Source organism: Oncorhynchus kisutch, linkage group LG4 (genome assembly GCF_002021735.2).
Source record: "Oncorhynchus kisutch isolate 150728-3 linkage group LG4, Okis_V2, whole genome shotgun sequence".
Lineage (NCBI taxonomy): Eukaryota > Metazoa > Chordata > Actinopteri > Salmoniformes > Salmonidae > Oncorhynchus > Oncorhynchus kisutch.
The window spans coordinates 210,987-238,587 of record NC_034177.2 but is presented as its reverse complement, the minus strand read 5'-3'; the positions used below and the strand labels follow the sequence as shown (position 1 = coordinate 238,587).

General features: G+C 45.8%; 1 protein-coding gene across 6 annotated transcripts in view; it reads left to right on the top strand.

Annotated features, from left to right (window-relative positions):
- The window catches only part of LOC109884074 (cyclin-dependent kinase-like 5), a 238,138-nt gene extending 211,408 nt beyond the window's left edge, over positions 1-26,730 (top strand). For 2 of the 6 annotated variants that reach the window (XM_031822238.1, XM_031822242.1), the window contains 4 exons: positions 4,341-4,449; positions 8,435-8,479; positions 18,744-18,914; positions 25,251-26,730. In XM_031822238.1, coding sequence (XP_031678098.1) covers positions 4,341-4,449; positions 8,435-8,479; positions 18,744-18,914; positions 25,251-25,625 — 700 coding nt within the window. In that variant the 3' untranslated portion in view covers positions 25,626-26,730. Of the gene's footprint in view, positions 1-4,340; positions 4,450-8,173; positions 8,819-18,743; positions 18,915-25,250 lie in introns of those variants that run through there. The other 4 variants (XR_004209619.1, XM_031822239.1, XM_031822241.1 and 1 more) reach the window with 4 other exon arrangements.
- The last annotated feature ends 871 nt before the right edge of the window (positions 26,731-27,601 follow it).

Below are 27,601 nucleotides of genomic sequence, written 5' to 3'. Positions count from 1 at the left end.
AAAAATACAGTGGGTGGTCCGCCCAGTTCTAACTAGTGTATTTAACAAAGTTTACCTACGGGTAGTGTATGCCCATGGGCGACTTGTCTTGGTTCCCCCTTTTCCCACCAGCAAACAAACAAACACCATAACCAAAAACAATACTCACAGGTGAGGACAAAGTACTATGGAGGTGCTCAAACAACAGATAGCTCAATGCATAAAGAGAGTGAAACAGAGAGATCTACAAAGATTGAGCTCCACAGCAAACAACTGACAGGGTTTTAAAACAAAGGGAAAGGAACGGTGATTGGGTAGGAAACAGGAGGAGGTGTGTCTTCTGAATGATGTTTGGTGACTGTTTGGGTAGCGATGATTTTCACCTGTGAGGGGAGAAGGAGAGAAAAGAAACACACACACAGGATACACACACAGGATACTTGTATCCGTAACAGCTGGTCTGACTAATCGGAAGCCACGCTTCAAGATTGTTTTGATCACGCGGACTGGAATATGTTCCGGTCAGCCTCAGAGAACAACATTGCTGACAAGGTGAGTGTGTTTATAAAGAGTGCATTTATAAAGAGTACACCCCATACCATGACTGACCCACCGCCACTGTGATTATTAAAACCGTGGATGGATGGCGGCATTCGAACAAAACTGAAAGCACAATCCAACGCATTTAACCATGGAAAGACATCTGGAAATATGGCTGAATATAAACAGTGTAGTTATTCCCTACGCAAGCAATCAAACAAGCGAAATGCCGGTACAGGGACAAGGTGGAGTCGCAATTCAACGGCTCAGACATAAGATGTATGTGGCAGGGTCTACAGGAAATCACGGTCTACAAAAACAGCCAAGTCATGGACACCGACGTCCCGCTTCCAGACAAACTATAAACACCTTCTTTGCCTGCTTTGAGGTTAAAACAGTGCCACTGTCGCGGCTCGCTAACAAAGACTGCATCCCCTCGCTCTCCTTCTCCGTGGCTGATGTGAGTAAAACATTTAAACTTGTTAATTCTCGCAAGGCTGCTGGCCCAGACGGCATCCCTAGCCGCGTCCTCTGGCCTCTGCATGCGCAGACCAGCTGGCTGGGGTGTTCTGTACCCAAGAAGGCAAAGATAACTGAACTAAATGACTACCGCCCCGTAGCACTCACTTCTGTCATCATGAAGTACTTTGAGAGACTAGTCAAGGATCATATCACCTCCACCTTACTGGCCACCCTAGACCCACTTCAGTTTGCATGCCGTCCCAACAGGTCCACAGGCGACGCAATCACACTGCACACTGCCCTATCCCATCTGGACAAAAACAATACCTGCTAAACAGCAATCATTAACTCAGAGAGGCTGTCGTCTACATTGAGACCCAATCACTGGACACTTTAATAACTGGATCACTAGTCACTTTAAACAATGCCACTTTAAATAATGCCACTTTAATAATGTTTACATATCTTACTCATATCACATGTAAATACTGTATTTTATACCATCTTCTGCACCTTGCCTATTCCGCTCGGCCATCGCTCATCCATATACTTATATGTACATATTCTCTTTCACGCCTTTAGATTTGTGTGTATTAGGTAGTTGTTGGGGAAATCTTAGATTTTTTGTTAGATATCACTGCACTGTCGGAACTAGAAGGACAAGCCTTTCGCTACCCTCGCATTAACATCTGCTAACCATGTGTATGTGACCAATAAAATTGGATTTGATCTCATAAAATTGCTAAATCTTCTCTCAGTCCCATGGCAAAATGAGTAGAATTGCATAAAATGAGTTAACAAATTGCTAAATATTATTTCCATCTCATGGCAAAATGACTAGAATTGTATGAAATGTATAAAAAAAATGCTAAATGAGTAGAATTGCATGAAATTTGTTTTATCATTTCTGAATGTTCCTTCCGGGATGCAGTAGTAGCTTATCCCCGAGGGGTATAATACAGTGTCTTCAGAAAGTATTCACACCCCCTTTTCCACATTTTGTTGTGTTACAGACTGAATTTAAAATGGACTGCATTTTGATATTTTGTCACTGACCTACACAGAATACCCAATAATATCAAAGTGTATTTATGTTTTTCATTTCATTTAGATTAATTCAACATGAAAAACTGAAATGTCTTGTATTCAACCCCTTTGTTATGGCAAGCCTAAATACATTCAGGAGTGGTACATTTGCTTAACAAGTCACATAATATGGTGCATGGATTCACTCTGTGTGCAATAATAGTGTTTAACATGATTTTGTTTATGATTACCACATCCCTGTACCCCACATATACAATTATCTGTAAGGTCCCTCAGTCGAGCAGTGAATTTCAAACACAGATTCAACCACAAAGATCAGGGAGGTTTTCCAATGCCTTGCAAAGAAGGGCAACTATTTGTAGATGGTAAAAATGTAAAAAAGCATTAATTGAATATATCTTTGAGCATGGTGAAGTTACTAATTACACTTTGGATGGTGTATCAATACACCCAGTCACTACAGAAATACAAGCGTCCTTCTTAAGTCAGTTGCCGGAGAAGAAGGAAACCATTCATGGATTTCACCATGAGGCCAATGGTGACTTTAAAACAGTTACACAATTTTATGGCTGTGATAAGAGAAAACTGATGATGGGACCAACAACATTGTAGTTACTCCACAATACTAACGTAAATCTACGCTGGAGTTGCTTACCAAGAAGACAATAAATATTGCTGAGTGGCCGAGTTACAGATTTGACTTAAATCTACTTGAATATCGATGGCAAGACCTGGAAATGGTTGTCTAGCAATGATCAACAATGAATTTGACATTGCTGGAAGTAATTTGAAAATAACAATCGGCAGATGTTGTACAATCCAGGTTTGGAAGGTTCTTAGAGACTTACCAAGAAAGACTCACATGTCTAAAAACATGTTTTGACTTTGTCATTATGGGGTATTGTGTGAAGATGGGTGAGATTTTTTAAAATTTAATCCATTTTGAATTCAGGCTGTAACACAACAAAAGTTAGAGTACATTACAGCGTGGACTGTTCCTTCATTAGAGTCCACAAGTCTGTCCAGTTAGAGTACATTACAGCTTGGACTGTTCTTTCATTAGAGTCCTCAAGTCTGTCCAGTTACATTACAGCTTGGACTGTTCCTTCATTAGAGTCCTCAAGTCTGTCCAGTTAGAGTACATTACAGCTTGGACTGTTCCTTCATTAGAGTCCTCAAGTCTGTCCAGTTACATTACAGCTTGGACTGTTCCTTCATTAGAGTCCTCAAGTCTGTCCAGTTACATTACAGCTTGGACTGTTCCTTCATTAGAGTCCTCAAGTCTGTCCAGTTAGAGTACATTACAGCTTGGACTGTTCCTTCATTAGAGTCCTCAAGTCTGTCCAGTTACATTACAGCTTGGACTGTTCCTTCATTAGAGTCCTCAAGTCTGTCCAGTTACATTACAGCTTGGACTGTTCCTTCATTAGAGTCCTCAAGTCTGTCCAGTTACATTACAGCTTGGACTGTTCCTTCATTAGAGTCCTCAAGTCTGTCCAGTTACATTACAGCGTGGACTGTTCCTTCATTAGAGTCCTCAAGTCTGTCCAGTTACATTACAGCTTGGACTGTTCCTTCATTAGAGTCCTCAAGTCTGTCCAGTTACATTACAGCTTGGACTGTTCCTTCATTAGAGTCCTCAAGTCTGTCCAGTTACATTACAGCTTGGACTGTTCCTTCATTAGATTCCTCAAGTCTGTCCAGTTAGAGTACATTACAGCTTGGACTGTTCCTTCATTAGAGTCCTCAAGTCTGTCCAGTTACATTACAGCTTGGACTGTTCCTTCATTAGAGTCCTCAAGTCTGTCCAGTTACATTACAGCTTGGACTGTTCCTTCATTAGAGTCCTCAAGTCTGTCCAGTTACATTACAGCGTGGACTGTTCCTTCATTAGAGTCCTCAAGTCTGTCCAGTTAGAGTACATTACAGCATGGACTGTTCCTTCATTAGAGTCCTCAAGTCTGTCCAGTTACATTACAGCTTGGACTGTTCCTTCATTAGAGTCCTCAAGTCTGTCCAGTTAGAGTACATTACAGCTTGGGCTGTTCCTTCATTAGAGTCCTCAAGTCTGTCCAGGTAGAGTACATTACAACGTGGACTGTTCCTACATTAGAGTCCTCTTCTCTGTCATGTTACAGTGCAGCTTGGACTGAGCCTTCATTAGACTCTTCCTGTCCTTCCAGTTACTGTACAATACAGCTTGGACTGTTCCTTCATTAGTCTTCCAATCCATCCAGTTGCAGCGCAGCTTGGACTGTCCCTCCGTTAGTCCTTCTGTTTTTCCAGCTGTATTGTGTTCTCTCCATCAATAGGATGCGCCCAGAGATCGTGGTGATGAACCAATCAGAGCCGACCAAAGAAAAGGAGAAGCAGGGCTTCTTCAGAGCAATAAAGAAGAAGAAGAAGAACAAGTCCCAAACGGTGGGTGCTGTTCTCTTCTGTAATGTTATGGTCTGCCATACCCTCTGGAGTTAACATACAGTGCCTTGCGAAAGTATTCGGCCCCCTTGAACTTTGCGACCTTTTGCCACATTGCAGGCTTCAAACATAAAGATATAAAACTGTATTTTTTTGTGAGGAATCAACAACAAGTGGGACACAATCATGAAGTGGAACAACATTTGTTGGATATTTCAAACCTTTTTAACAAATCAAAAACTTAAAAATTGGGCGAGCAAAATTATTCAGCCCCCTTAAGTTAATACTTTGTAGCGCCACCTTTTGCTGCGATTACAGCTGTAAGTCGCTTGGGGTATGTCTTTATCAGTTTTGCACATCGAGAGACCGCAATTTTTTCCCATTCCTCCTTGCAAAACAGCTCGAGCTCAGTGAGGTTGGATGGAGAGCATTTGTGAACAGCAGTTTTCAGTTCTTTCCACAGATTCTCGATTGGATTCAGGTCTGGACTTTGACTTGGCCATTCTAACACCTGGATATGTTTATTTTTGAACCATTCCATTGTAGATTTTGCTTTATGTTTTGGATCATTGTCTTGTTGGAAGACAAATCTCCGTCCCAGTCTCAGGTCTTTTGCAGACTCCATCAGGTTTTCTTCCAGAATGGTCCTGTATTTGGCTCCATCCATCTTCCCATCAATTTTAACCATCTTCCCTGTCCCTGCTGAAGAAAAGCAGGCCCAAACCATGATGCTGCCACCACTATGTTTGACAGTGGGTATGGTGTGTTCAGGGTGATGAGCTGTGTTGCTTTTACGCCAAACATAACGTTTTGCATTGTTGCCAAAAAGTTCAATTTTGGTTTCATCTGACCAGAGCACCTTCTTCCACATGTTTGGTGTGTCTCCCAGGTGGCTTGTGGCAAACTTTAAACGACACTTTTTATGGATATCTTTAAGAAATGGCTATCTTCTTGCCACTCTTCCATAAAGGCCAGATTTGTACAATATACGACTGATTGTTGTCCTATGGACAGAGTCTCCCACCTCAGCTGTAGATCTCTGCAGTTCATCCAGAGTGATCATGGGCCTCTTCGCTGCATCTCTGATCAGTCTTCTCCTTGTATGAGCTGAAAGTTTAGAGGGACGGCCAGGTCTTGGTAGATTTGCAGTGGTCTGATACTCCTTCGATTTCAATATTATCGCTTGCACAGTGCTCCTTGGGTTGTTTAAAGCTTGGGAAATCTTTTTGTATCCAAATCCGGCTTTAAACTTCTTCACAACAGTATCTCGGACCTGCCTGGTGTGTTCCTTGTTCTTCATGATGCTCTCTGCGCTTTTAACGGACCTCTGAGACTATCACAGTCCAGGTGCATTTATACGGAGACTTGATTACACACAGGTGGATTGTATTTATCATCATTAGTTATTTAGGTCAACATTGGATCATTCAGAGATCCTCACTGAACTTCTGGAGAGAGTTTGCTGCACTGAAAGTAAAGGGGCTGAATAATTTTGCACGCCCAATTTTTCAGTTTTTGATTTGTTAAAAAAGTTTGAAATATCCAATAAATGTCGTTCCACTTCATGATTGTGTCCCACTTGTTGTTGATTCTTCACAAAAAAATACAGTTTTATATCTTTATGTTTGAAGCCTGAAATGTGGCAAAAGGTCACAAAGTTCAAGGGGGCCGAATACTTTCGCAAGGCACTGTATGTACAGTACCAGTCAAAAGTTTGGACGCACCTACTCATTCCAGTGTTTCTTTATTTCTACATGGTAAAATAATAGTGAAGATATCAAAACTATGACATCACACATATATGGAATCATGTAGTAACCAAAAAAGTGTTAAATATATTTGAGATTCTTCAATGTTGCCACCCTTTGCCTTGATGACAGCTTTGCACACTCTTGGCATTCTTTCAACCAGCTTCATGAGGTAGTCACCTGGAATGCATTTCAATTAACAGGTGTGCCCTGGAATTTCTTTACTTCTTCATGCGTTTGAGCGAATCAGTTTTGTTGTAACAAGGTAAGGGGGGATACAGAAGATGGCTCTATTTGGTAAAAGACCAAGTCCATATTATGGCAAGAACAGCTCAAATAAGCAAAGAGAAACGACAGTCCATCATTACTTTGAGACATAACGGTCAGTTAATACGTAAAATTTCAAGAACTTTGAAAGTTTCTTCAAATGCAGTGGCTCTCATGAGGACCGTCACAGGAATGGAGTTAACTGCACCTCAGATTGGAAAGGAAGACCCAGAGTTACCTCTGCTGCAGAGGATAAGTTCATTAGAGTTAACTGCACCTCAGATTGCAGCCCAAATAAATGCTGACAGACACATCTCAACATCAACTGTTCAGAAGAGAATCAGGCCTTCATGGTCGAATTGCTGCAAATAAACCACTACTAAAGGACACCTATAAGAAGAAGAGACTTGCTTTTGGCCAAGAAACACCAGCAATGCACATTAGACCAGGGGAAATTTGTCCTTTGGTCTGATGAGTCCAAATTTGAGATTTTTGGTCCAACCGTCGTGTCTTTGTGAGACACAGAGTAGGTGAAGTGATTATCTCCACATGTGGTTCCCACCGTGAAGCATTTTGATTTATTTAGTCTTTATTTAATCAGCCAGGCACAACTGTGACCTGGCCAAGATAAAGCAAAGCAGTGCGACACAAACAACAACACAGAGTTACACATGGAGTAAAACAAACATACAGTCAATAACACAATAGAAGAGAAGTGTATATATATATACAGTGTGTGCAAATGGCGTGAGGAGGTAAGGCAATAAATAGGCCATAGTGGCAAAGTAATTACAATTTAGCAAATTAACACTGGAGTGATAGATGTGCAGATGATGATGATGTGCAAGTAGAGATACTGGTGTGCAAAAAAGTTAATAAAAACAATATGGGGAGGAGGTAGGTAGATTGGATGGGCTATTCACAGATGGGCTGTGTACAGCTGCAGCGATCGTTTAGCTGCTCGGATAGCAGTGTCTTGAATTTAGAATTCAAGACACACTTAACCAGCATGGGTACCACAGCATTCTGCAGCGATACGCCATCCCATCTGGTTTGCACTTAGTACCACTATCATTTGTTTTTCAACAGGACAATGACCCAACACACCGCCATGCTGTGTAAGGGCTATTTGACCAAAAAGGAGAGTTATGGAATGCTGCATCAGATGACCTAGCCTCGATAATGACTCAACCTCAACCCAATTGAGATGCTTTGGGATGAGTTGGACCACAGAGTGAAGGAAAAGAAGCCAACAAGTGCTCAGCATATGTGGGAACTTCTTCAAGACTGTTGGAAAAACATTCCAGGTGAAGAGAATGCCAAGAGTGTGCAAAGCTGTCATCAAGGCAAAGGTTGGCTACTTTGAAGAATCTAAAATCTAAAATATATTTTGATTTATTTAACACTTTTTTGGTTACTACATGATTCCATATGTGTTATTTCATAGTTTTGATGTCTTCACTACTATTTTACAATAAAGAAAAACCCTTGAACGAGTAGGTGTGTCCAAACTTTTGACTGGTACTGTATGTGTCTTTACGTATGTGCAGTATTGCTACATAATGCTTAAGTCTGTCTATATATCACAGTGTTTCCTTCTTTGGCCTCTGCTTCCTTACATATCTTGTATGTTACCATGACAAAGACACCTCATACAGTATATGTTGTTGTTGCCCATCTTTCCCTGCAGTCATGTGGTTCTTATTTTGCAGATGACGCTCCCAGACAGAAGGACTCCCCTCATGAAGAAATGTATTTTCCCCCTCTGTAACTCAAAGAATAACATAAAGCACAGCTCCTCAGTGATGGTGCTACCTGTTGTCTCTTCTCCCATGGTGTATCTCTTCTCTACAGTACTAGTCTAACCCCATGGAACCATTGTCATCACCGCATGCTGACATTAACATAATGAATCAACTCTAATTAATATCCTCTTGTCTGGTCTCTAATCATTATAATCATTATGAAACTAGAACCAACCAGATCCATCAAACGCTCAACCAGGACGTCATCAGGAGGTTAGTATGTAGACCTAGTGTACTCTTATAGTGTACTTTAATCACATAGCTAGACACATGCTACTTTGGTCATGATGACATCATGAGATCCCTAATTGGAGCGTTCAAACAAAATTGAACCAACACAATTCACTGTAAAGCTGATTTATAATATGGATTGAATCCTCTATCAAAATGTTTCTATCCAGACCAGGACAATCTGACCAGATAGGGCCCTTCAGAAAAGGTTATTTCAGTCACTTCATGGATCTGTTGTTGGGTAGTTTACCTTTCCTGTCCTCATTCTGTGGGTCTACAGGATTCTGATTCTGTTGTCACCTGTGACTCCAGCTGTACAGGCAGGCAGCTGACAGCATGCGGAGAGGTCAGGGTGAGGGAGGGAAGGGTGAGAGGGTGGCGAGATAGTCTTGCATGGTTAAGAACAACAAATCTTGAAGGTGCACATTATCTTCCCTGCTGTACCCCAGAATATACCCCCTGCTGTACCCCAGAATATACCCCCTGCTCTACCCCAGAATATCCCCCCTGCTCTACCCCAGAATATCCCCCCTGCTCTACCCCGAATATCCCCTCTGGTGTACCCCAGAATATCCCCCCTGCTCTACCCCAGAATATCCCCTCTGGTGTACCCCAGAATATCCCCCCTGCTCTACCCCAGAATATCCCCTCTGGTCTACCCCAGATTATCCCCTCTGCTCTACCCCAGAATATCCCCTCTGGTGTACCCCAGAATATCCCCCCTGCTCTACCCCAGAATATCCCCCCTGCTCTACCCCAGAATATCCCCCCTGCTCTACCCAGAATATCCCCTCTGCTCTACCCCAGAATATCCCCTCTGCTCTACCCCAGAATATCCCCCCTGCTCTACCCCAGAATATCCCCTCTGCTCTACCCCAGATTATCCTCCCTGCTGTACCCCAGGATATCCCTTCTGCTCTACCCCAGAATATCCCCTCTGCTCTACCCCAGATTATCCTCCCTGCTGTACCCCAGAATATCCCTTCTGCTCTACCCCAGAATATACCCTCTGCTCTACCCCAGAATATCCCCCCTGCTCTACCCCAGAATATCCCCCCTGCTCTACCCCAGAATATCCCCCCTGCTCTACCCAGAATATCCCCTCTGCTCTACCCCAGAATATCCCCTCTGCTCTACCCCAGAATATCCCCCCTGCTCTACCCCAGAATATCCCCTCTGCTCTACCCCAGATTATCCTCCCTGCTGTACCCCAGAATATCCCTTCTGCTCTACCCCAGAATATCCCCTCTGCTCTACCCCAGATTATCCTCCCTGCTGTACCCCAGAATATCCCTTCTGCTCTACCCCAGAATATACCCTCTGCTCTACCCCAGAATATCCCTTCTGGTCTTCCCCAGAATATCCCCCCTGCTCTACCCCAGAATATCCCCCCTGCTCTACCCCCAGAATATCCCCCTTGCTCTACCCCAGAATATCCCCCCTGCTCTACCCCGAATATCCCCTCTGGTGTACCCCAGAATATCCCCCCTGCTCTACCCCAGAATATCCCCTCTGGTGTACCCCAGAATATCCCCCCTGCTCTACCCCAGAATATCCCCTCTGGTCTACCCCAGATTATCCCCTCTGCTCTACCCCAGAATATCCCCTCTGGTGTACCCCAGAATATCCCCCCTGCTCTACCCCAGAATATCCCCCCTGCTCTACCCCAGAATATCCCCCCTGCTCTACCCAGAATATCCCCTCTGCTCTACCCCAGAATATCCCCTCTGCTCTACCCCAGAATATCCCCCCTGCTCTACCCCAGAATATCCCCTCTGCTCTACCCCAGATTATCCTCCCTGCTGTACCCCAGGATATCCCTTCTGCTCTACCCCAGAATATCCCCTCTGCTCTACCCCAGATTATCCTCCCTGCTGTACCCCAGAATATCCCCCCTGCTCTACCCCAGAATATCCCCCCTGCTCTACCCAGAATATCCCCTCTGCTCTACCCCAGAATATCCCCTCTGCTCTACCCCAGAATATCCCCCCTGCTCTACCCCAGAATATCCCCTCTGCTCTACCCCAGATTATCCTCCCTGCTGTACCCCAGGATATCCCTTCTGCTCTACCCCAGAATATCCCCTCTGCTCTACCCCAGAATATACCCTCTGCTCTACCCCAGAATATCCCCCCTGCTCTACCCCAGAATATCCCCCCTGCTCTACCCCAGAATATCCCCCCTGCTCTACCCAGAATATCCCCTCTGCTCTACCCCAGAATATCCCCTCTGCTCTACCCCAGAATATCCCCCCTGCTCTACCCCAGAATATCCCCTCTGCTCTACCCCAGATTATCCTCCCTGCTGTACCCCAGAATATCCCTTCTGCTCTACCCCAGAATATCCCCTCTGCTCTACCCCAGATTATCCTCCCTGCTGTACCCCAGAATATCCCTTCTGCTCTACCCCAGAATATACCCTCTGCTCTACCCCAGAATATCCCTTCTGGTCTTCCCCAGAATATCCCCCCTGCTCTACCCCAGAATATCCCCCCTGCTCTACCCCAGAATATCCCCCCTGCTCTACCCCAGAATATCCCCTCTGCTCTACCCCAGAATATCCCCTCTGCTCTACCCCAGAATATCCCCTCTGCTCTACCCCAGAATATCCCCCTGCTCTACCCCAGAATATCCCCTCTGCTCTACCCCAGAATATCCTCCCTGCTGTACCCCAGAATATACCTTCTGCTCTACCCCAGAATATACCCTCTGCTCTACCCCAGAATATCCCTTCTGGTCTTCCCCAGAATATCCCCCCTGCTCTACCCCAGAATATCCCCCCTGCTCTACCCCAGAATATCCCCCCTGCTCTACCCCGAATATCCCCTCTGGTGAACCCCAGAATATCCCCCCTGCTCTACCCCAGAATATCCCCCCTGCTCTACCCCAGAATATCCCCCCTGCTCTACCCCAGAATATCCCCTCTGCTCTACCCCAGGATATCCCCCTGCTCTACCCCAGACGGCATCCCCAGCTGCGCCCTTAGAGCATGCGCAGACCAGCTGGCCGGTGTGTTTACGGACATATTCAATCAATCCCTATACTAGTCTGCTGTTCCCACATGCTTCAAGAGGGCCACCATTGTTCCTGTTCCCAAGAAAGCTAAGGTAACTGAGCTAAACGACTACCGCCCCGTAGCACTCACTTCCGTCATCATGAAGTGCTTTGAGAGACTAGTCAAGGACCATATCACCTCCACCCTACCTGACACCCTAGACCCACTCCAATTTGCTTACCGCCCAAATAGGTCCACAGACGATGCAATCTCAACCACACTGCACACTGCCCTAACCCATCTGGACAAGAGGAATACCTATGTGAGAATGCTGTTCATCGACTACAGCTCGGCATTCAACACCATAGTACCCTCCAAGCTCGTCATCAAGCTCGAGACCCTGGGTCTCGACCCCGCCCTGTGCAACTGGGTACTGGACTTCCTGACGGGCCGCCCCCAGGTGGTGACAACATCTCCACCCCGCTGATCCTCAACACTGGGGCCCCACAAGGGTGCGTTCTGAGCCCTCTCCCGTACTCCCTGTTCACCCACGACTGCGTGGCCACGCACGCCTCCAACTCAATCATCAAGTTTGCGGACGACACAACAGTGGTAGGCTTGATTACCAACAACGACGAGATGGCCTACAGGGAGGAGGTGAGGGCCCTCGGAGTGTGGTGTCAGGAAAATAACCTCACACTCAACGTCAACAAAACCAAGGAGATGATTGTGGACTTCAGGAAACAGCAGAGGGAACACCCCCCTATCCACATCGATGGAACAGTAGTGGAGAGGGTAGCAAGTTTTAAGTTCCTCGGCATACACATCACAGACAAACTGAATTGGTCCACTCACACAGACAGCATCGTGAAGAAGGCGCAGCAGCGCCTCTTCAACCTCAGGAGGCTGAAGAAATTCGGCTTGTCACCAAAAACACTCACAAACTTCTACAGATGCACAATCGAGAGCATCCTGGCGGGCTGCATCACCGAAAGGGAAGGCAACTGCTCCGCCCACAACCGTAAGGCTCTCCAGAGGGTAGTGAGGTCTGCACAACGCATCACCGGGGGCAAACTACCTGCCCTCCAGGACACCTACACCACCCGATGTTACAGGAAGGCCATAAAGATCATCAAGGACAACAACCACCCGAGCCACTGCCTGTTCACCCCGCTATCATCCAGAAGGCGAGGTCAGTACAGGTGCATCAAGCTGGGACCGAGAGACTGAAAAACAGCTTCTATCTCAAGGCCATCAGACTGTTAAACAGCCACCACTAACATTGAGTGGCTGCTGCCAACACACTGACACTGACTCAACTCCAGCCACTTTAATAATGGGAATTGATGGGAAATTATGTAAAATATATCACTAGCCACTTTAAACAATGCTACCTAATATAATGTTACATACCCTACATTATTAATCTCATATGCATACATATATACTGTACTCTATATCATCTCCTGCATCCTTATGTAATACATGTATCACTAGCCACTTTAACTATGCCACTTTGTTTACATACTCATCTCATATGTATATACTGCACTCTATACCATCTACTGTATCTTGCCTATGCCGCTCTGTACCATCACTCATTCATATATCTTTATGTACATATTCTTTATCCCCGTACACTGTGTATAAGACAGTAGTTTTGAAATGGTTAGTTAGATTACTTGTTGGTTATTACTGCATTGTCGGAACTAGAAGCACAAGCATTTCGCTACACTCGCATTAACATCTGCTAACCATGTGTATGTGACAAATAAAATTTGATTTGATTTGAATATCCCCTCTGCTCTACCCCAGAATATCCCCCCTGCTCTACCCCAGAATATCCCCTCTGCTCTACCCCAGATTATCCTCCCTGCTGTACCCCAGAATATCCCCTCTGCTGTACCTCAGTATATCTCCTCTGCTCTACCCCAGAATATCCCTTCGGGTCTTCCCCAGAATATCCCCCCTGCTCTATCCCAGAATATCCCCTCTGCTCTACCCCAGAATATCCCCCCTGCTCTACCCCAGAATATCCCCTCTGCTCTACCCCAGATTATCCTCCCTGCTGTACCCCAGAATATCCCCTCTGCTGTACCTCAGTATATCTCCTCTGCTCTACCCCAGAATATCCCTTCGGGTCTTCCCCAGAATATCCCCCCTGCTCTATCCCAGAATATCCCCTCTGGTCTACCCCAGAATATCCCCCCTGCTCTACCCCAGAATATCCCCTCTGCTCTACCCCAGATTATCCTCCCTGCTGTACCCCAGAATATCCCCTCTGCTGTACCTCAGTATATCTCCTCTGCTCTACCCCAGAATATCCCTTCGGGTCTTCCCCAGAATATCCCCCCTGCTCTATCCCAGAATATCCCCTCTGGTCTACCCCAGAATATCCCCCCTGCTCTACCCCAGAATATCCCCTCTGCTCTACCCCAGATTATCCTCCCTGCTGTACCCCAGAATATCCCCTCTGCTGTACCTCAGTATATCTCCTCTGCTCTACCCCAGAATATCCCTTCGGGTCTTCCCCAGAATATCCCCCCTGCTCTATCCCAGAATATCCCCCCTGCTCTATCCCAGAATATCCCCTCTGGTCTACCCCAGAATATCCCCTCTGCTCTACCCCAGAATATCCCCTCTGCTCTACCCCAGAATATCCCCTCTGCTCTACCCCAGAATATCCCCTCTGGTCTACCCCAGAATATGCCCTCTGCTCTACCCCATAAAGCCGACTAGAGCATACAGGTCGCAGTGGTGGGTGGTATAAGGTGCTTTAGTAACAAAACGGATGGCACTGTGATAAACTGCATCCAGTTTGCTGAGTAGAGTGTTGAAGGCTATTTTGTAAATGACATCGCCGAAGTCGAGGATCGGTAGGATAGTCAGTTTTACTAGGGTAAGTTTGGCGGTGTGAGTGAAGGAGGCTTTGTTGTGGAATAGAAAGCCGACTCTAGATTTGATTTTAGATTGGAGATGTTTGATATGAGTCTGGAAGGAGAGTTTACAGTCTAGCCAGACACCTAGGTACTTATAGATGTCCACATATTCTAGGTCGGAACCATCCAGGGTGGTGATGCTAGTCGGGCGTGCGGGTGCAGGCAGCGAACGGTTGAAAAGCATGCATTTGGTTTTACTAGCGTTTAAGAGCAGTTGGAGGCCACGGAAGGAGTGTTGTATGGCATTGAAGCTCGTTTGGAGGTTAGATAGCACAGTGTCCAAGGACGGGCCGGAAGTATACAGAATGGTGTCGTCTGCGTAGAGGTGGATCAGGGAATCGCCCGCAGCAAGAGCAACATCATTGATATATACAGAGAAAAGAGTCGGCCCGAGAATTGAGCCCTGTGGCACCCCCATAGAGACTGCCAGAGGACCGGACAGCATGCCCTCTGATTTGACACACTGAACTCTGTCTGCAAAGTAGTTGGTGAACCAGGCAAGGCAGTCATCAGAAGTTGATTGACAGAGTCGAAAGCCTTGGCAAGGTCGATGAAGACTGCTGCACAGTACTGTCTTTTATCGATGGCGGTTATGATATCGTTTAGTACCTTGAGCGTGGCTGAGGTGCACCCGTGACCGGCTCGGAAACCAGATTGCACAGCGGAGAAGTTACGGTAGGATTCGAGATGGTCAGTGACCTGTTTGTTGACTTGGCTTTCGAAGACCTTAGATAGGCAGGGCAGGATGGATACAGGTCTGTAACAGTTTGGGTCCAGGGTGTCTCCCCCTTTGAAGAGGGGATGACTGCGGCAGCTTTCCAATCCTTGGGGATCTCAGACGATATGAAAGAGAGGTTGAACAGGCTGGTAATAGGGGTTGCGACAATGGTGGCGGATAGTTTCAGAAATAGAGGGTCCAGATTGTCAAGCCCAGCTGATTTGTACGGGTCCAGGTTTTGCAGCTCTTTCAGAACATCTGCTATCTGGATTTGGGTAAAGGAGAACCTGGAGAGGCTTGGGCGAGTAGCTGCGGGGGGGGGCGGAGCTGTTGCCCGAGGTTGGAGTAGCCAGGAGGAAGGCATGGCCAGCCATTGAGAAATGCTTGTTGAAATGTTCGATAATCATGGATTTATCGGTGGTGACCGTGTTACCTAGCCTCAGTGCAGTGGGCAGCTGGGAGGAGGTGCTCTTGTTCTCCATGGACTTCACAGTGTCCCAGAACGTTTTTAGAGTTAGAGCTACAGGATGCAAATTTCTGCCTGAAGAAGCTGGCCTTTGCTTTCCTGACTGACTGCGTGTATTGGTTCCTGACTTCCCTGAACAGTTGCATATCGCGGGGACTATTCGATGATATTGCAGTCCGCCACAGGATGTTTTTGTGCTGGTCGAGGGCAGTCAGGTCTGGGGTGAACCAAGGGCTATATCTGTTCTTAGTTCTGCATTTTTTGAACGGAGCATGCTTATCTAAAATGGTGAGGAAGTTACTTTTAAAGAATGACCAGGCATCCTCAACTGACGGGATGAGGTCAATGTCCTTCCAGGATACCCGGGCCAGGTCGATTAGAAAGGCCTGCTCACAGAAGTGTTTTAGGGAGCGTTTGACAGTGATGAGGGGTGGTCGTTTGACTGCGGACCCGTAGCGGATGCAGGCAATGAGGCAGTGATCGCTGAGATCCTGGTTGAAGACAGCGGAGGTGTATTTGGAGGGCCAGTTGGTCAGGATGACGTCTATGAGGGTGCCCTTGTTTACAGATTTAGGGTTGTACCTAGTGGGTTCCTTGATGATTTGTGTGAGATTGAGGGCATCTAGCTTAGATTGTAGAACTGCCGGAGTGTTAAGCATATCCCAGTTTAGGTCACCTAACAGAACAAACTCTGAAGCTAGATGGGGGGCAATCAATTCACAAATGGTATCCAGGGCACAGCTGGGAGCTGAGGGGGGTCGGTAGCAGGCAGGAACAGTGAGAGACTTATTTCTGGAGAGAGTAATTTAAAAAATTTGTGGTTCGAACTGTTTGGGTATGGACCTGGAAAGTATGACATTATTGTGCAGGCTATGTCTGCAGTAGACTGCAACTCCTCCCCCTATCTTGACGGAAAATGTTATAGTTGGGTATGGAAATCTCAGAATTTTTGGTGGTCTTCCTGAGCCAGGATTCCGACAGCCCAAACCACACCTTGTAGCATAATGGTAACTATTTAGGGGCTATGACAGTCCAACCCACACCTTGTAGCATAATGGTAACTATTTAGGGGCTATGACAGTCCAACCCACACCTTGTAGCATAATGGTAACTATTTAGGGGCTGGTGTTGCTGGGGCAATGTTCTGGGGTTTCAGGGTGAATGTTCTGGGGTTGCAGGGAAAATGTTCTGGTGTTGCTGGAGAAATGTTCTGGTGTTGCTGGGGGAATGTTCTGGTGTTCCTGGGGGATTGTACTGGTGTTGCTGGAGAAATGTTCTGGTGTTGCTGGGGTAATGTTCTGGGTTTGCTGGGGGAATGTCCTGGTGTTGCTGGGGGAATGTCCTGGTGTTGCTGGGGGAATGTCCTGGTGTTGCTGGGGGAATGTACTGGTGTTGCTGGGGGAATGTCCTGGTGTTGCTGGGAGAATGTCCTGGTGTTGCTGGGAGAATGTCCTGGTGTTGCTGGGGGAATGTTCTGGTGTTGCTGGGGGAATGTTCTGGGGTTGCAGGGGGAATGTTCTGGGGTTGCAGGGGAAATGTTCTGGGGTTGCAGGGGAATGTTCTGGTGTTGCTTGGGGAATGTTCTGGTGTTGCTTGGAGAATGTTCTGGTGTTGCTGGGGGATTGTTCTGGGGTTGCTGGGGGATTGTTCTGGGGTTGCTGGGGGAACGTTCTGGGGTTGCAGGGGGAATGTTCTGGTGTTGCTTGGGGATTTGTTCTGGTGTTGCTGGGGGAATGTTCTGGTGTTGCTGGGAGAATGTTCTGGTGTTGCTGGGGAATGTTCTGGTGTTGCTGGGGATATGTTCTGGGGTTGCTGGGGATATGTTCTGGGGTTGCAGGGGAAATGTTCTGGTGTTGCTTGGGGATATGTTCTGGTGTAGGTGGGGGAACGTTCTGGTGTTGCAGGGGGAACGTTCTGGGGTTGCAGGGGGAATGTTCTGGGGTTGCAGGGGGAATGTTCTGGGGTTGCAGGGGGAACGTTCTGGTGTTGCAGGGGGAACGTTCTGGGGTTGCAGGGGGAATGTTCTGGGGTTGCAGGGGGATATGTTCTGGGGTTGCAGGGGGAATGTTCTGGGGTTGCAGGGGGAATGTTCTGGGGTTGCAGGGGGAATGTTCTGGGGTTGCTGGGGGAATGTTCTGGGGTTGCTGGGGGAATGTTCTGGGGTTGCTGGGGGAATGTTCTGGGGTTGCTGGGGGAATGTTCTGGGGTTGCAGGGGGAATGTTCTGGGGTTGCAGGGGGAAATGTTCTGGTGTTGCTTGGGGAATGTTCTGGTGTTGCAGGGGGAATGTTCTGGGGATGCAGGGGGAATGTTCTGGGGTTGCAGGGGAATGTTCTGGTGTTGCTTGGCAAATGTTCTGGTGTTGCTTGGGGAATGTTCTGGTGTTGCTTGGAGAATGTTCTGGTGTTGCTGGGGGATTGTTCTGGGGTGCTGGGGGATTGTTCTGGGGTTGCTGGGGGATTGTTCTGGTGTGGCTGGGGGATTGTTCTGGTGTGGCTGGGGGATTGTTCTGGTGTGGCTGGGGGAACGTTCTGGTGTTGCTGGGGGAACGTTCTGGGGTTGCAGGGGGAATGTTCTGGTGTTGCTTGGGGATTTGTTCTGGTGTTGCTGGGTAAATGTTCTGGTGTTGCTGGGAAAATGTTCTGGGGTTGCTGGGGATATGTTCTGGTGTTGCTGGGGGGAATGTTCTGGTGTTGCTGGGGGTATGTTCTGGGGTTGCAGGGGGAACGTTCTGGGGTTGCAGGGGGAATGTTCTGGGGTTGCAGGGGGAATGTTCTGGGGTTGCAGGGGGAATGTTCTGGGGTTGCAGGGGGAACGTTCTGGTGTTGCAGGGGGAACGTTCTGGGGTTGCAGGGGGAACGTTCTGGGGTTGCAGGGGGAATGTTCTGGGGTTGCAGGGGGAATGTTCTGGGGTTGCAGGGGGAATGTTCTGGGGTTGCAGGGGGAATGTTATGGGGTTGCTGGGGGAATGTTCTGGGGTTGCTGGGGGAATGTTCTGGGGTTGCAGGGGGAATGTTCTGGGGTTGCAGGGGGAATGTTCTGGGGTTGCGTTGGGAATGTTCTGGGGTTGCGTTCGGAATGTTCTGGGCTGAGTGGTGAAGTCTAACGTCTGACCTCTGTATGGGGATAGGTCCCAGGTGACGGGGCAGATCACGTGGTCGTCCAGAAGTCCGCCCGTTCATCGGGTCATCAGAGCAGCCGCCACCGGAACCAGGAGCGGGACCAATCACGGGAGAGAGACAGAGAACAATCACGGGAGAGAAACTGGCCATCAGAAAAAATGTCTGATGCACACTCTCAGGTAAAGCCAAATATGGTGTATAAATTAAGATGGTTCACTCAAGCTGCCAGTTTTGGTCTACTTAACTGGGTGGCTCTCCCATAGACACCAATGCGATAGCAGCTGGGTATGGTCTGCTTAGTTCATTGACTGTAAATGAACCATAAACAAACAGCGAGTGGGATGTCTCTTCTTACGTCTCTGAAAAACCCTGGCCCCTTAACCTGCAACCCACCCTATCCCCTGAGCAATGTCAACTGCTTAATGGATATTTTTCTAGATCGTTAATGTTGAAATAAAGTCTGAATGCTAGGAGTCTGGCATGGACAATATTGGAAGATTTACAGCCTTAAAGGGCAGTAGGTGTGTTGGTTTTCTGGTTAGGGTTAGGTGGGTGTTGGGTTTCTGATTAGAGTTTGGTGGGTGTTGGTTTTCTGGTTAGGGTTAGGTGGGTGTTGGTTTTCTGGTTAGGGTTATGTGTGTTGGTGGGTGTTGGTTTTCTGGTTAAGGTTAGGTGTGTAGGTGGGGGGGTTTCTGATTAGGATGTGGTGGATGTTGGTTTTCTGATTAGGGTTTGGTGGGTGTTGGTTTTCTGATTAGGGTTTGGTGGGTGTTGGTTTTCTGATTAGGGTTTGGTAGGTGTTGGTTTTCTGATTAGGGTTTGGTGGGTGTTGGTTTTCTGGTTAGGGTTTGGTGGATGTTGGTTTCTGATTATGGTTTGGTGGGTGTTGGTTTCTGATTATGGTTTGGTGGGTGTTGGTTTTCTGATTAGGGTTTGGTGGGTGTTGGTTTCTGATTAGGGTTTGGTGGGTGTTGGTTTTCTGGTTAGGGTTTGGTGGGTGTTGGTTTCTGATTAGGGTTAGGTGGGTGTTGGTTTTCTGGTTAGGGTTAGGTGGGTGTTGGTTTTCTGGTTAGGGTTTGGTGGGTGTTGGTTTTCTGATTAGGGTTAGGTGGGTGTTGGTTTTCTGGTTAGGGTTAGGTGGGTGTTGGTTTTCTGGTTAGGGTTTGGTGGGTGTTGGTTTTCTGATTAGGGTTAGGTGGGTGTTGGTTTTCTGGTTAGGGTTTGGTGGGTGTTGGTTTTCTGGTTAGGGTTTGGTGGGTGTTGGTTTCTGATTAGGGTTAGGTGGGTGTTGGTTTTCTGGTTAGGGTTAGGTGGGTGTTGGTTTTCTGGTTAGGGTTTGGTGGGTGTTGGTTTTCTGATTAGGGTTAGGTGGGTGTTGGTTTTCTGGTTAGGGTTTGGTGGGTGTTGGTTTTCTGATTAGGGTTAGGTGGGTGTTGGTTTTCTGGTTAGGGTTTGGTGGGTGTTGGTTTTCTGGTTAGGGTTTGGTGGGTGTTGGTTTTCTGGTTAGGGTTTGGTGGGTGTTGGTTTTCTGGTTAGGGTTAGATGCGTAGCCTTGCAAAAGTATTGATCCCCTTGGTGTTGTTCCTATTTTGTTGCTTTATAATCTGTAATTTAAATAGATTTTTATTTGGATTTCATGTAATGGACATAACCAAATATTACACAAAGGTGAATACAAAACAAATTCTAAACGTAAAAGTGGTGCGTGCATATGTTTACACCCCCTTTGCATATGTTTACACCCCCTTTGCATATGTTTACACCCCCTTTGCATATGTTTACACCCCCTTTGCATATGTTTACACCCCCTTTGCATATGTTTTCACCCCCTTTGCATATGTTTTCACCCCCTTTGCATATGTTTTCACCCCCTGTGCATATGTTTTCACCCCCTGTGCATATGTTTTCACCCCCTTTGCATATGTTTACACCCCCTTTGCATATGTTTACACCCCCTTTGCATATGTTTACACCCCCTTTGCATATGTTTTCACCCCCTTTGCATATGTTTTCACCCCCTTTGCATATGTTTTCACCCCCTTTGCATATGTTTTCACCCCCTTTGCATATGTTTTCACCCCCTTTGCATATGTTTTCACCCCCTTTGCATATGTTTACACCCCCTTTGCATATGTTTTCACCCCCTTTGCATATGTTTTCACCCCCTTTGCATATGTTTTCACCCCCTTTGCATATGTTTTCACCCCCTTTGCATTTGTTTACACCCCCTTTGTTATGAAGCCCCTAAATAAGATATGGTGCAACCAATTACCTTCAGAAGTCACATAATTAGTCAAGTAAAATCCAACTGTGTGCAATTTAAGTGTCACATGATCTCAGTTTTTATACACCTGTTCACATGAGCTCAGTTTTTATACACCTGTACTGAAAGGCCCCAGAGTTTGCAACACCGCTAAGCAAGGGGCACCATGAAGACAAAGGAGCTCTCCAAACAGGTCAGCGACAAAGTTGTGGAGAAGTACAGATCCGGGTTGGGTTATAAAAAAAAATATCAGAAACTTTGAACATCCCACTGAGCACCATTAAATCCATTATTAAAAAATGGAAAGAATATGGCACCAAAACAAACCTGCCAAGAGAGGGCCGCCCACCAAAACTCACGGACCAGGCAAGGAAGGCATTAATCAGAGAGGCAACAAAGAGACCGAAGATAACCCTGAAGGAGCTGCAAAGCTCCACAGCGGAGATTGGAGTATCTGTCCATTGGACCACTTTAAGCCGTACACTCCACAGAGCTGGGCTTTAAGGAAGAGTGGCCAGAAAAAAAGCCATTGCTTGAAGAAGCAAATAAGCAAACACATTTGGTGTTCGCCAAAAGGCATAGGGGAGACTCCCCAAACATATGGAAGAAGGTACTCTGGTAAGATGAGACTAAAATGTAGCCTTTTGATCATCAAGGAAAACGCTATGTCTGGCGCAAACCCAACACCTCACATCACCCCGAGAACACCATCCAACAGTGAAGCATGGAGGTGGCAGCATCATGCTTTGGGGATGTTTCCATCAGCAGAATTGAAGGAATGATGGATGGCGCTAAATACAAGGACATTTTGAGGGAAATTTCAGTCTTCCAGAGATTTGAGACTGGGACGGAGGTTCACCTTCTAGCAGGACAATGACCCAAAGCATACTGCTAAAGCAACACTCGAGTGGTTTAAGGGGAAACATTTAAATGTCTTGTAATGGCCTAGTCAAAGCCCAGACCTCAATCCAATTGAGAATCTGTGGTATGACTTAAAGATTACTGTCCACCAGCGGAACCCATCCAACTTGAACGAGCTGGAGCAGCTTTACCTTGAAGAATGGACAAAAATCCCTGTGGCTAGATATGCCAAGTTTATGGAGACATACAGCTGCAAGTCGCATGGAGTAATTGCTGCAAACGTGGCTTTACAAAGTATTGACTTTGGAGGGTGAATAGTTATGAACGCTCAAGTTTTCAAACGTGGCTTTACAAAGTATTGACTTTGGAGGGTGAATAGTTATGAACGCTCAAGTTTTCAAACGTGGCTTTACAAAGTATTGACTTTGGAGGGTGAATAGTTATGAACGCTCAAGTTTTCCATTTTTTTGTTTGTTTCACAATAAAACATATTTTTCATCTTCAAAGTAGTAGACATGTTGAGTAGGAGACAAAGTAGTAGACAAATGATACAAACCCCCCAAAAATATATTTTAATTGCAGGTTGTAAGGCATCACAATAGAATAAATGCAAACGAGGGTAAGCCACTGTAAGTGGATATTTGTTTTCTGTTTGGTGTGTAGGTGGGTGTTGGTTTTCTAGTTAGGGCTAGGTGCCAGGTGGGTGTTGGTTTTCTAGTTAGGGCTAGGTGTGTAGGTGGGTGTTGGTTTTCTAGTTAGGGCTAGGTGCCAGGTGGGTGTTGGTTTTCTAGTTAGGGCTAGGTGTGTAGGTGGGTGTTGGTTTTCTAGTTAGGGCTAGGTGTGTAGGTGGGTGTTGGTTTTCTAGTTAGGGCTAGGTGTGTAGGTGGGTGTTGGTTTTCTAGTTAGGGCTAGGTGTGCAGGTGGGTGTTGGTTTTCTAGTTAGGGCTAGGTGTGTAGGTGGGTGTTGGTTTTCTAGTTAGGGCAAGGTGCCAGGTGGGTGTTGGTTTTCTAGTTAGGGCTAGGTGTGCAGGTGGGTATTGGTTTTCTAGTTAGGGCTAGGTGTGTAGGTGGGTGTTGGTTTTCTAGTTAGGGCTAGGTGTGTAGGTGGGTGTTGGTTTTCTAGTTAGGGCTAGGTGTGCAGGTGGGTGTTGGTTTTCTAGTTAGGGCTAGGTGCCAGGTGGGTGTTGGTTTTCTAGTTAGGGCTAGGTGTGTATGTGGGTGTTGGTTTTCTAGTTAGGGCTAGGTGTGTAGGTGGGTGTTGGTTTTCTAGTTAGGGCTAGGTGTGCAGGTGGGTGTTGGTTTTCTAGTTAGGGCTAGGTGTGTAGGTGGGTGTTTGTTTTCCAGTTAGGGCTAGGTGTGTAGGTGGGTGTTGGTTTTCTGGTTAGGGTTAGGTGTGTAGGTGGGTGTTTCTGGAAACAGCCATCCACAGTTGAAGTTGGAAGTTTACAAACACTCAGGTTGGAGTCATTACAACTTGTTTTTCAACCACTCCACAAATGTCTTGTTAACAACCTATAGTTTTGGCAAGTCGGTGAGGACATCTACTTTGTGCATGACACAAGTCATTTTTCCAACAATTGTTTACAGACAGATTATTTCACTTATATTTCACTGTATCACAATTCCAGTGGGTCAGAAGTTTACATACACTAAGTTGGGGCGGCAGGGTAGCCTAGTGGCTAGAGTTGGACTAGCAACCAGAAGGTTGCAAGTTCAAATCCCCGAGCTGACAAATCTGTTGTTCTGCCCCTGAACAGGCAGTTAACCCACTGTTCCTAGGCCGTCATGGAAAATAAGAATTTGTTCTGAACTGACTTGCCTAGTTAAATAAAGGTAAAATAAAAAAGTTGACTGTGCCTTTAAACAGCTTGGAAAATTCCAGAAAAGGATGTCATGGATGTCATGGCTTTCAATTAGTCTGATAGACTAATTGACATAATTTTAGTCAATTGGAGGTGTACCTGTGGATGTATTTCAAGGCCTATCTTTCAAGGCCTATCTTCAAACTCAGTGCCTCTTTGCTTGACATCATGGGAATATCAAAAAAATCAGCCAAGACCTCAGAAAAAAAATTGTAGACCTCCACAAGTCTGATCCATCCTTGGGAGCAATTTCCAAATGCCTGAAGGTACCACGTTCATCTGTACAAACAATAGTACGCAAGTCTAAACACCATGGGACCACACAGCTGTCATACTGTTCAGGAAGGAAACGCGTTCTGTCTCCTAGAGATGAACGTTCTTCGTTTCGAAAAGTGCAAATCAATCCCAGAACAACAGCAATGGACCTTGTTAAGATGCTGGAGGAAACAGGTACTAAAGTATCTATATCCACAGTAAAACGAGTCCTTTATCGACATAACCTGAAAGGTCGCTCAGCAAGGAAGAAGCCACTGCTCCAAAACCACCATTAAAAAAGCCAGACTATGGTTTGCAACTGCACATGGGGACAAAGATCATACTTTTTGGAGAAATGTCCTCTGGTCTGAGGAAACAAAAATAGAACTGTTTGGCCATAATGACCATCGTTATGTTTGGAGGAAAAAGGGGGAGGCTTGCAAGCCGAAGAACACCATCCCAACGGGGGTGGCAGCATCATGTTGTGGGGGTGCTTTGCTGCAGGAGGGACTGGTGCACTTCACAAAATAGATGGCATCATGAGGCAGGAAAATTATGTGGATATGTTGAAGCAATATCTGAAGACATCAGTCAGGACAATGACCCCAAGCATACTTCCAAAGTTGTGGCAAAATGGCTTAAGGACAACAAAATCAAGGTATTGGAGTGGCCGTCACAAAGCCCTAACCTCAATCCCATAGAAAATGTGTGGGCAGAACTGTAAAAGCTTGTGTGAGCAATGAGGCCTGATAATCTGACTCAGTTACACCAGCTCTGTCAGGCGGGAATGGGCCAAAATTCACCTATTGTGAGAAGCTTGTGGAAGGCTACCTGAAATGTTTGACCCAAGTTTAAAAAAATGTAAAGGCAATGCTACCAAATACTAATTGAGTGTTTGTAAACTTTTGACCCACTGGGAATGTGATGAAAGAAATGAAAGCTGAAATAAATAGTTCTCTCTACTATTATACTGACATTTCACATTCTTAAAATAAAGTGGTGATCCTAACTGACCTAAAACAGGGAATTTTTACTAGGATTAAATGTCAGGAATTATGAAAAACTGAGTTTAAATGTATTTGGCTAAGGTGTATGTAAACTTCCGACTTCAACTGTATTTAGTCAGAACAGTTATTTCAAGAGCTCCAGCTAACCCTAGCATTTCACAACTATACTGAGGCAACATCTGTTGCTAAAACATGACAGACAAATAACTACACTGTGTCATATATTGTACAGATATGTTTGTTATATTTCGTATTCTTACCCCTCAGAGCCAGCCACTCAAGTCTCTACGGAAGCTCCTTCACCTCTCCTCCTCCACCTCCAATCAAACGGCCCCATCTGATATGCGCTTCCACCCCCTGCCCAACTCCACCTCGGCTAAAGCGGGTTTCAGTGAGGGTCCCAGTCGGAGCCACGCAGGCTCCAGCACCCCCCAGCTAAAGAGCAGGCAGGCCGCCTACCCCCTCCCTGGTCAGATGGAGTCCAGCTGGCACAACTCGGCCCTTGGCAGAGCTGAGGGAAACCCTTACTCCGAGCAACATGGAGGGAGGGAAGGCAAGGGGGGCCAGAACGGACATGGGTTCGGACGGCCCTCACGCTCACGCATTCCAAATCTCAATGACCTGAAAGAGACTGCTCTTTAGAGAGCTGCTTTAACCTTGACACCTGCTGCCCAGACTTCTCTCTGTTGCCCAGACTTCTCTCTGTTGCCCAGACTTCTCTCTGCTACCCAGACTTCTCTCTGCTGCCCAGACTTCTCTCTGCTGCCCAGACCTCTCTCTGCTGCCCAGACTTCTCTCTTCTGCCCAGACTTCTCTCTGCTGCCCAGACTTCTCTCTGCTGCCCAGACCTCTCTCTGCTGCCCAGACTTCTCTCTGCTGCCCAGACCAGTCGGCTTCATTGTTTATTTTTTAAAGCTTCCATATTTGATAGAATTTGTAATATTACCTATGTCATTCTGATTATTATAATATTTGTCAGTTAATAATTGCAAATTAATCATATATGTAAATGCTATTTAATATATAAAGTGTATTTGTTAGAGTCTGCTTGCACACAATATAAATGACATTTTATTTCACAGTATTTGCATTATATTTCCTTAAGAATATATGAAGTTTAAATGAAGTTTTTTGATTGTTACAATGTAGACCATTCCTTCCCATCAGTTAGTCTGTGCTGTGGATTCAGTCTGTCTCTTGACGTCCAGACTGATGGAAGACGCTCTATAGAGGGTTAAAGCTTTAGTATTTAGGACAATGTTACGGCAATGCGTTGTCCATCTCCAAACAGATCAGATTTTATATACATTGCTGTAGTTAGTAAACCAATGTTCTGTGTTGACAATCAAGAGAATCTTGTGTTTGATGTCATTTGATAGGAGAGGGCTAGTCTCAGGAGAAATCCCAAGTTTTTGATACAATACTAACCCTAACCCATGGTGGCCTGTGGTACCATTTCACCTGTAATACTTCACCTTAATAGCTATGTTTTCATAAACTATTTTTGTTGTTGAGATTTAGAACATTTGCATAGAAAATAGATGCGACAATTGCCTGCTATGGTGAGTTTCCATTTAACTATCCTGTGTCGACACAGAAAATAGATGTGACAGTTGCCTGCTAGGGTGGTTTTGCATCTTGTGTCGATAAAAACAGCTGGACGTAAGGACTTCACATAAAACAGAAGTGGTTGAATTGTTTCCATTACCGTTTAGGCAAATTGCGCATTAATAAATTGGTGACAGCCTGTATGCCCTCCCACCTATCTTTTCATGTCTCAGGTAGCCCATGAAAGCCTGCATGGATAGAATGCAATAATTGACTAATATATGCCATATTCTAATAATTCATATGTGCCAGTGTATAGCCACGGTCCTCGCCATGGTGAAACTTACACTCCTGTAGATCTGAAATAAATGGATGGTAAAACTTGCCAGCCAACCAGAAAAGCAAGACGAAGCAATTCAGGACAATCCTTGTCCTACAAAGAAACAGTATTTTTATAGTTGGAAAATGGATTTAGCAAGCAGTAGGCATATGAATTAAATGTGGAGTTGAGCTTTAGTTTCAAGTTTTTTTTTATATCACATGCACAAGTACAGTGAAATGCCTTTCCTGCAAAGCTCTAACCCAACATTGCAGTAATCGATATCAGTGTAATACTAAAAATAAAGGTACAACAAATCAAAATAAGAAGAAGGTGAGTAAGCTATATACAGGTTCAGTTCCATATTCCAATGTGCATGGATACTGGAGTGATAGAGGTAGAACAAACCAAAATAAGAAGAAGGTGAGTAAGCTATATACAGGTTCAGTTCCAGATCCAATGTGCATGGATACTGGAGTGATAGAGGTAGAACAAATCAAAATAAGAAGAAGGTGAGTAAGCTATATACAGGTTCAGTTCCATATTTCCAATGTGCATGGATACTGGAGTGATAGAGGTAGAACAAATCAAAATAAGAAGAAGGTGAGTAAGTAGCTATATACAGGTTCAGTTCCATATTTCCAATGTGCATGGATACTGGAGTGATAGAGGTAGAACAAATCAAAATAAGAAGAAGGTGAGTAAGCTATATACAGGTTCAGTTCCATATTCCAATGTGCATGGATACTGG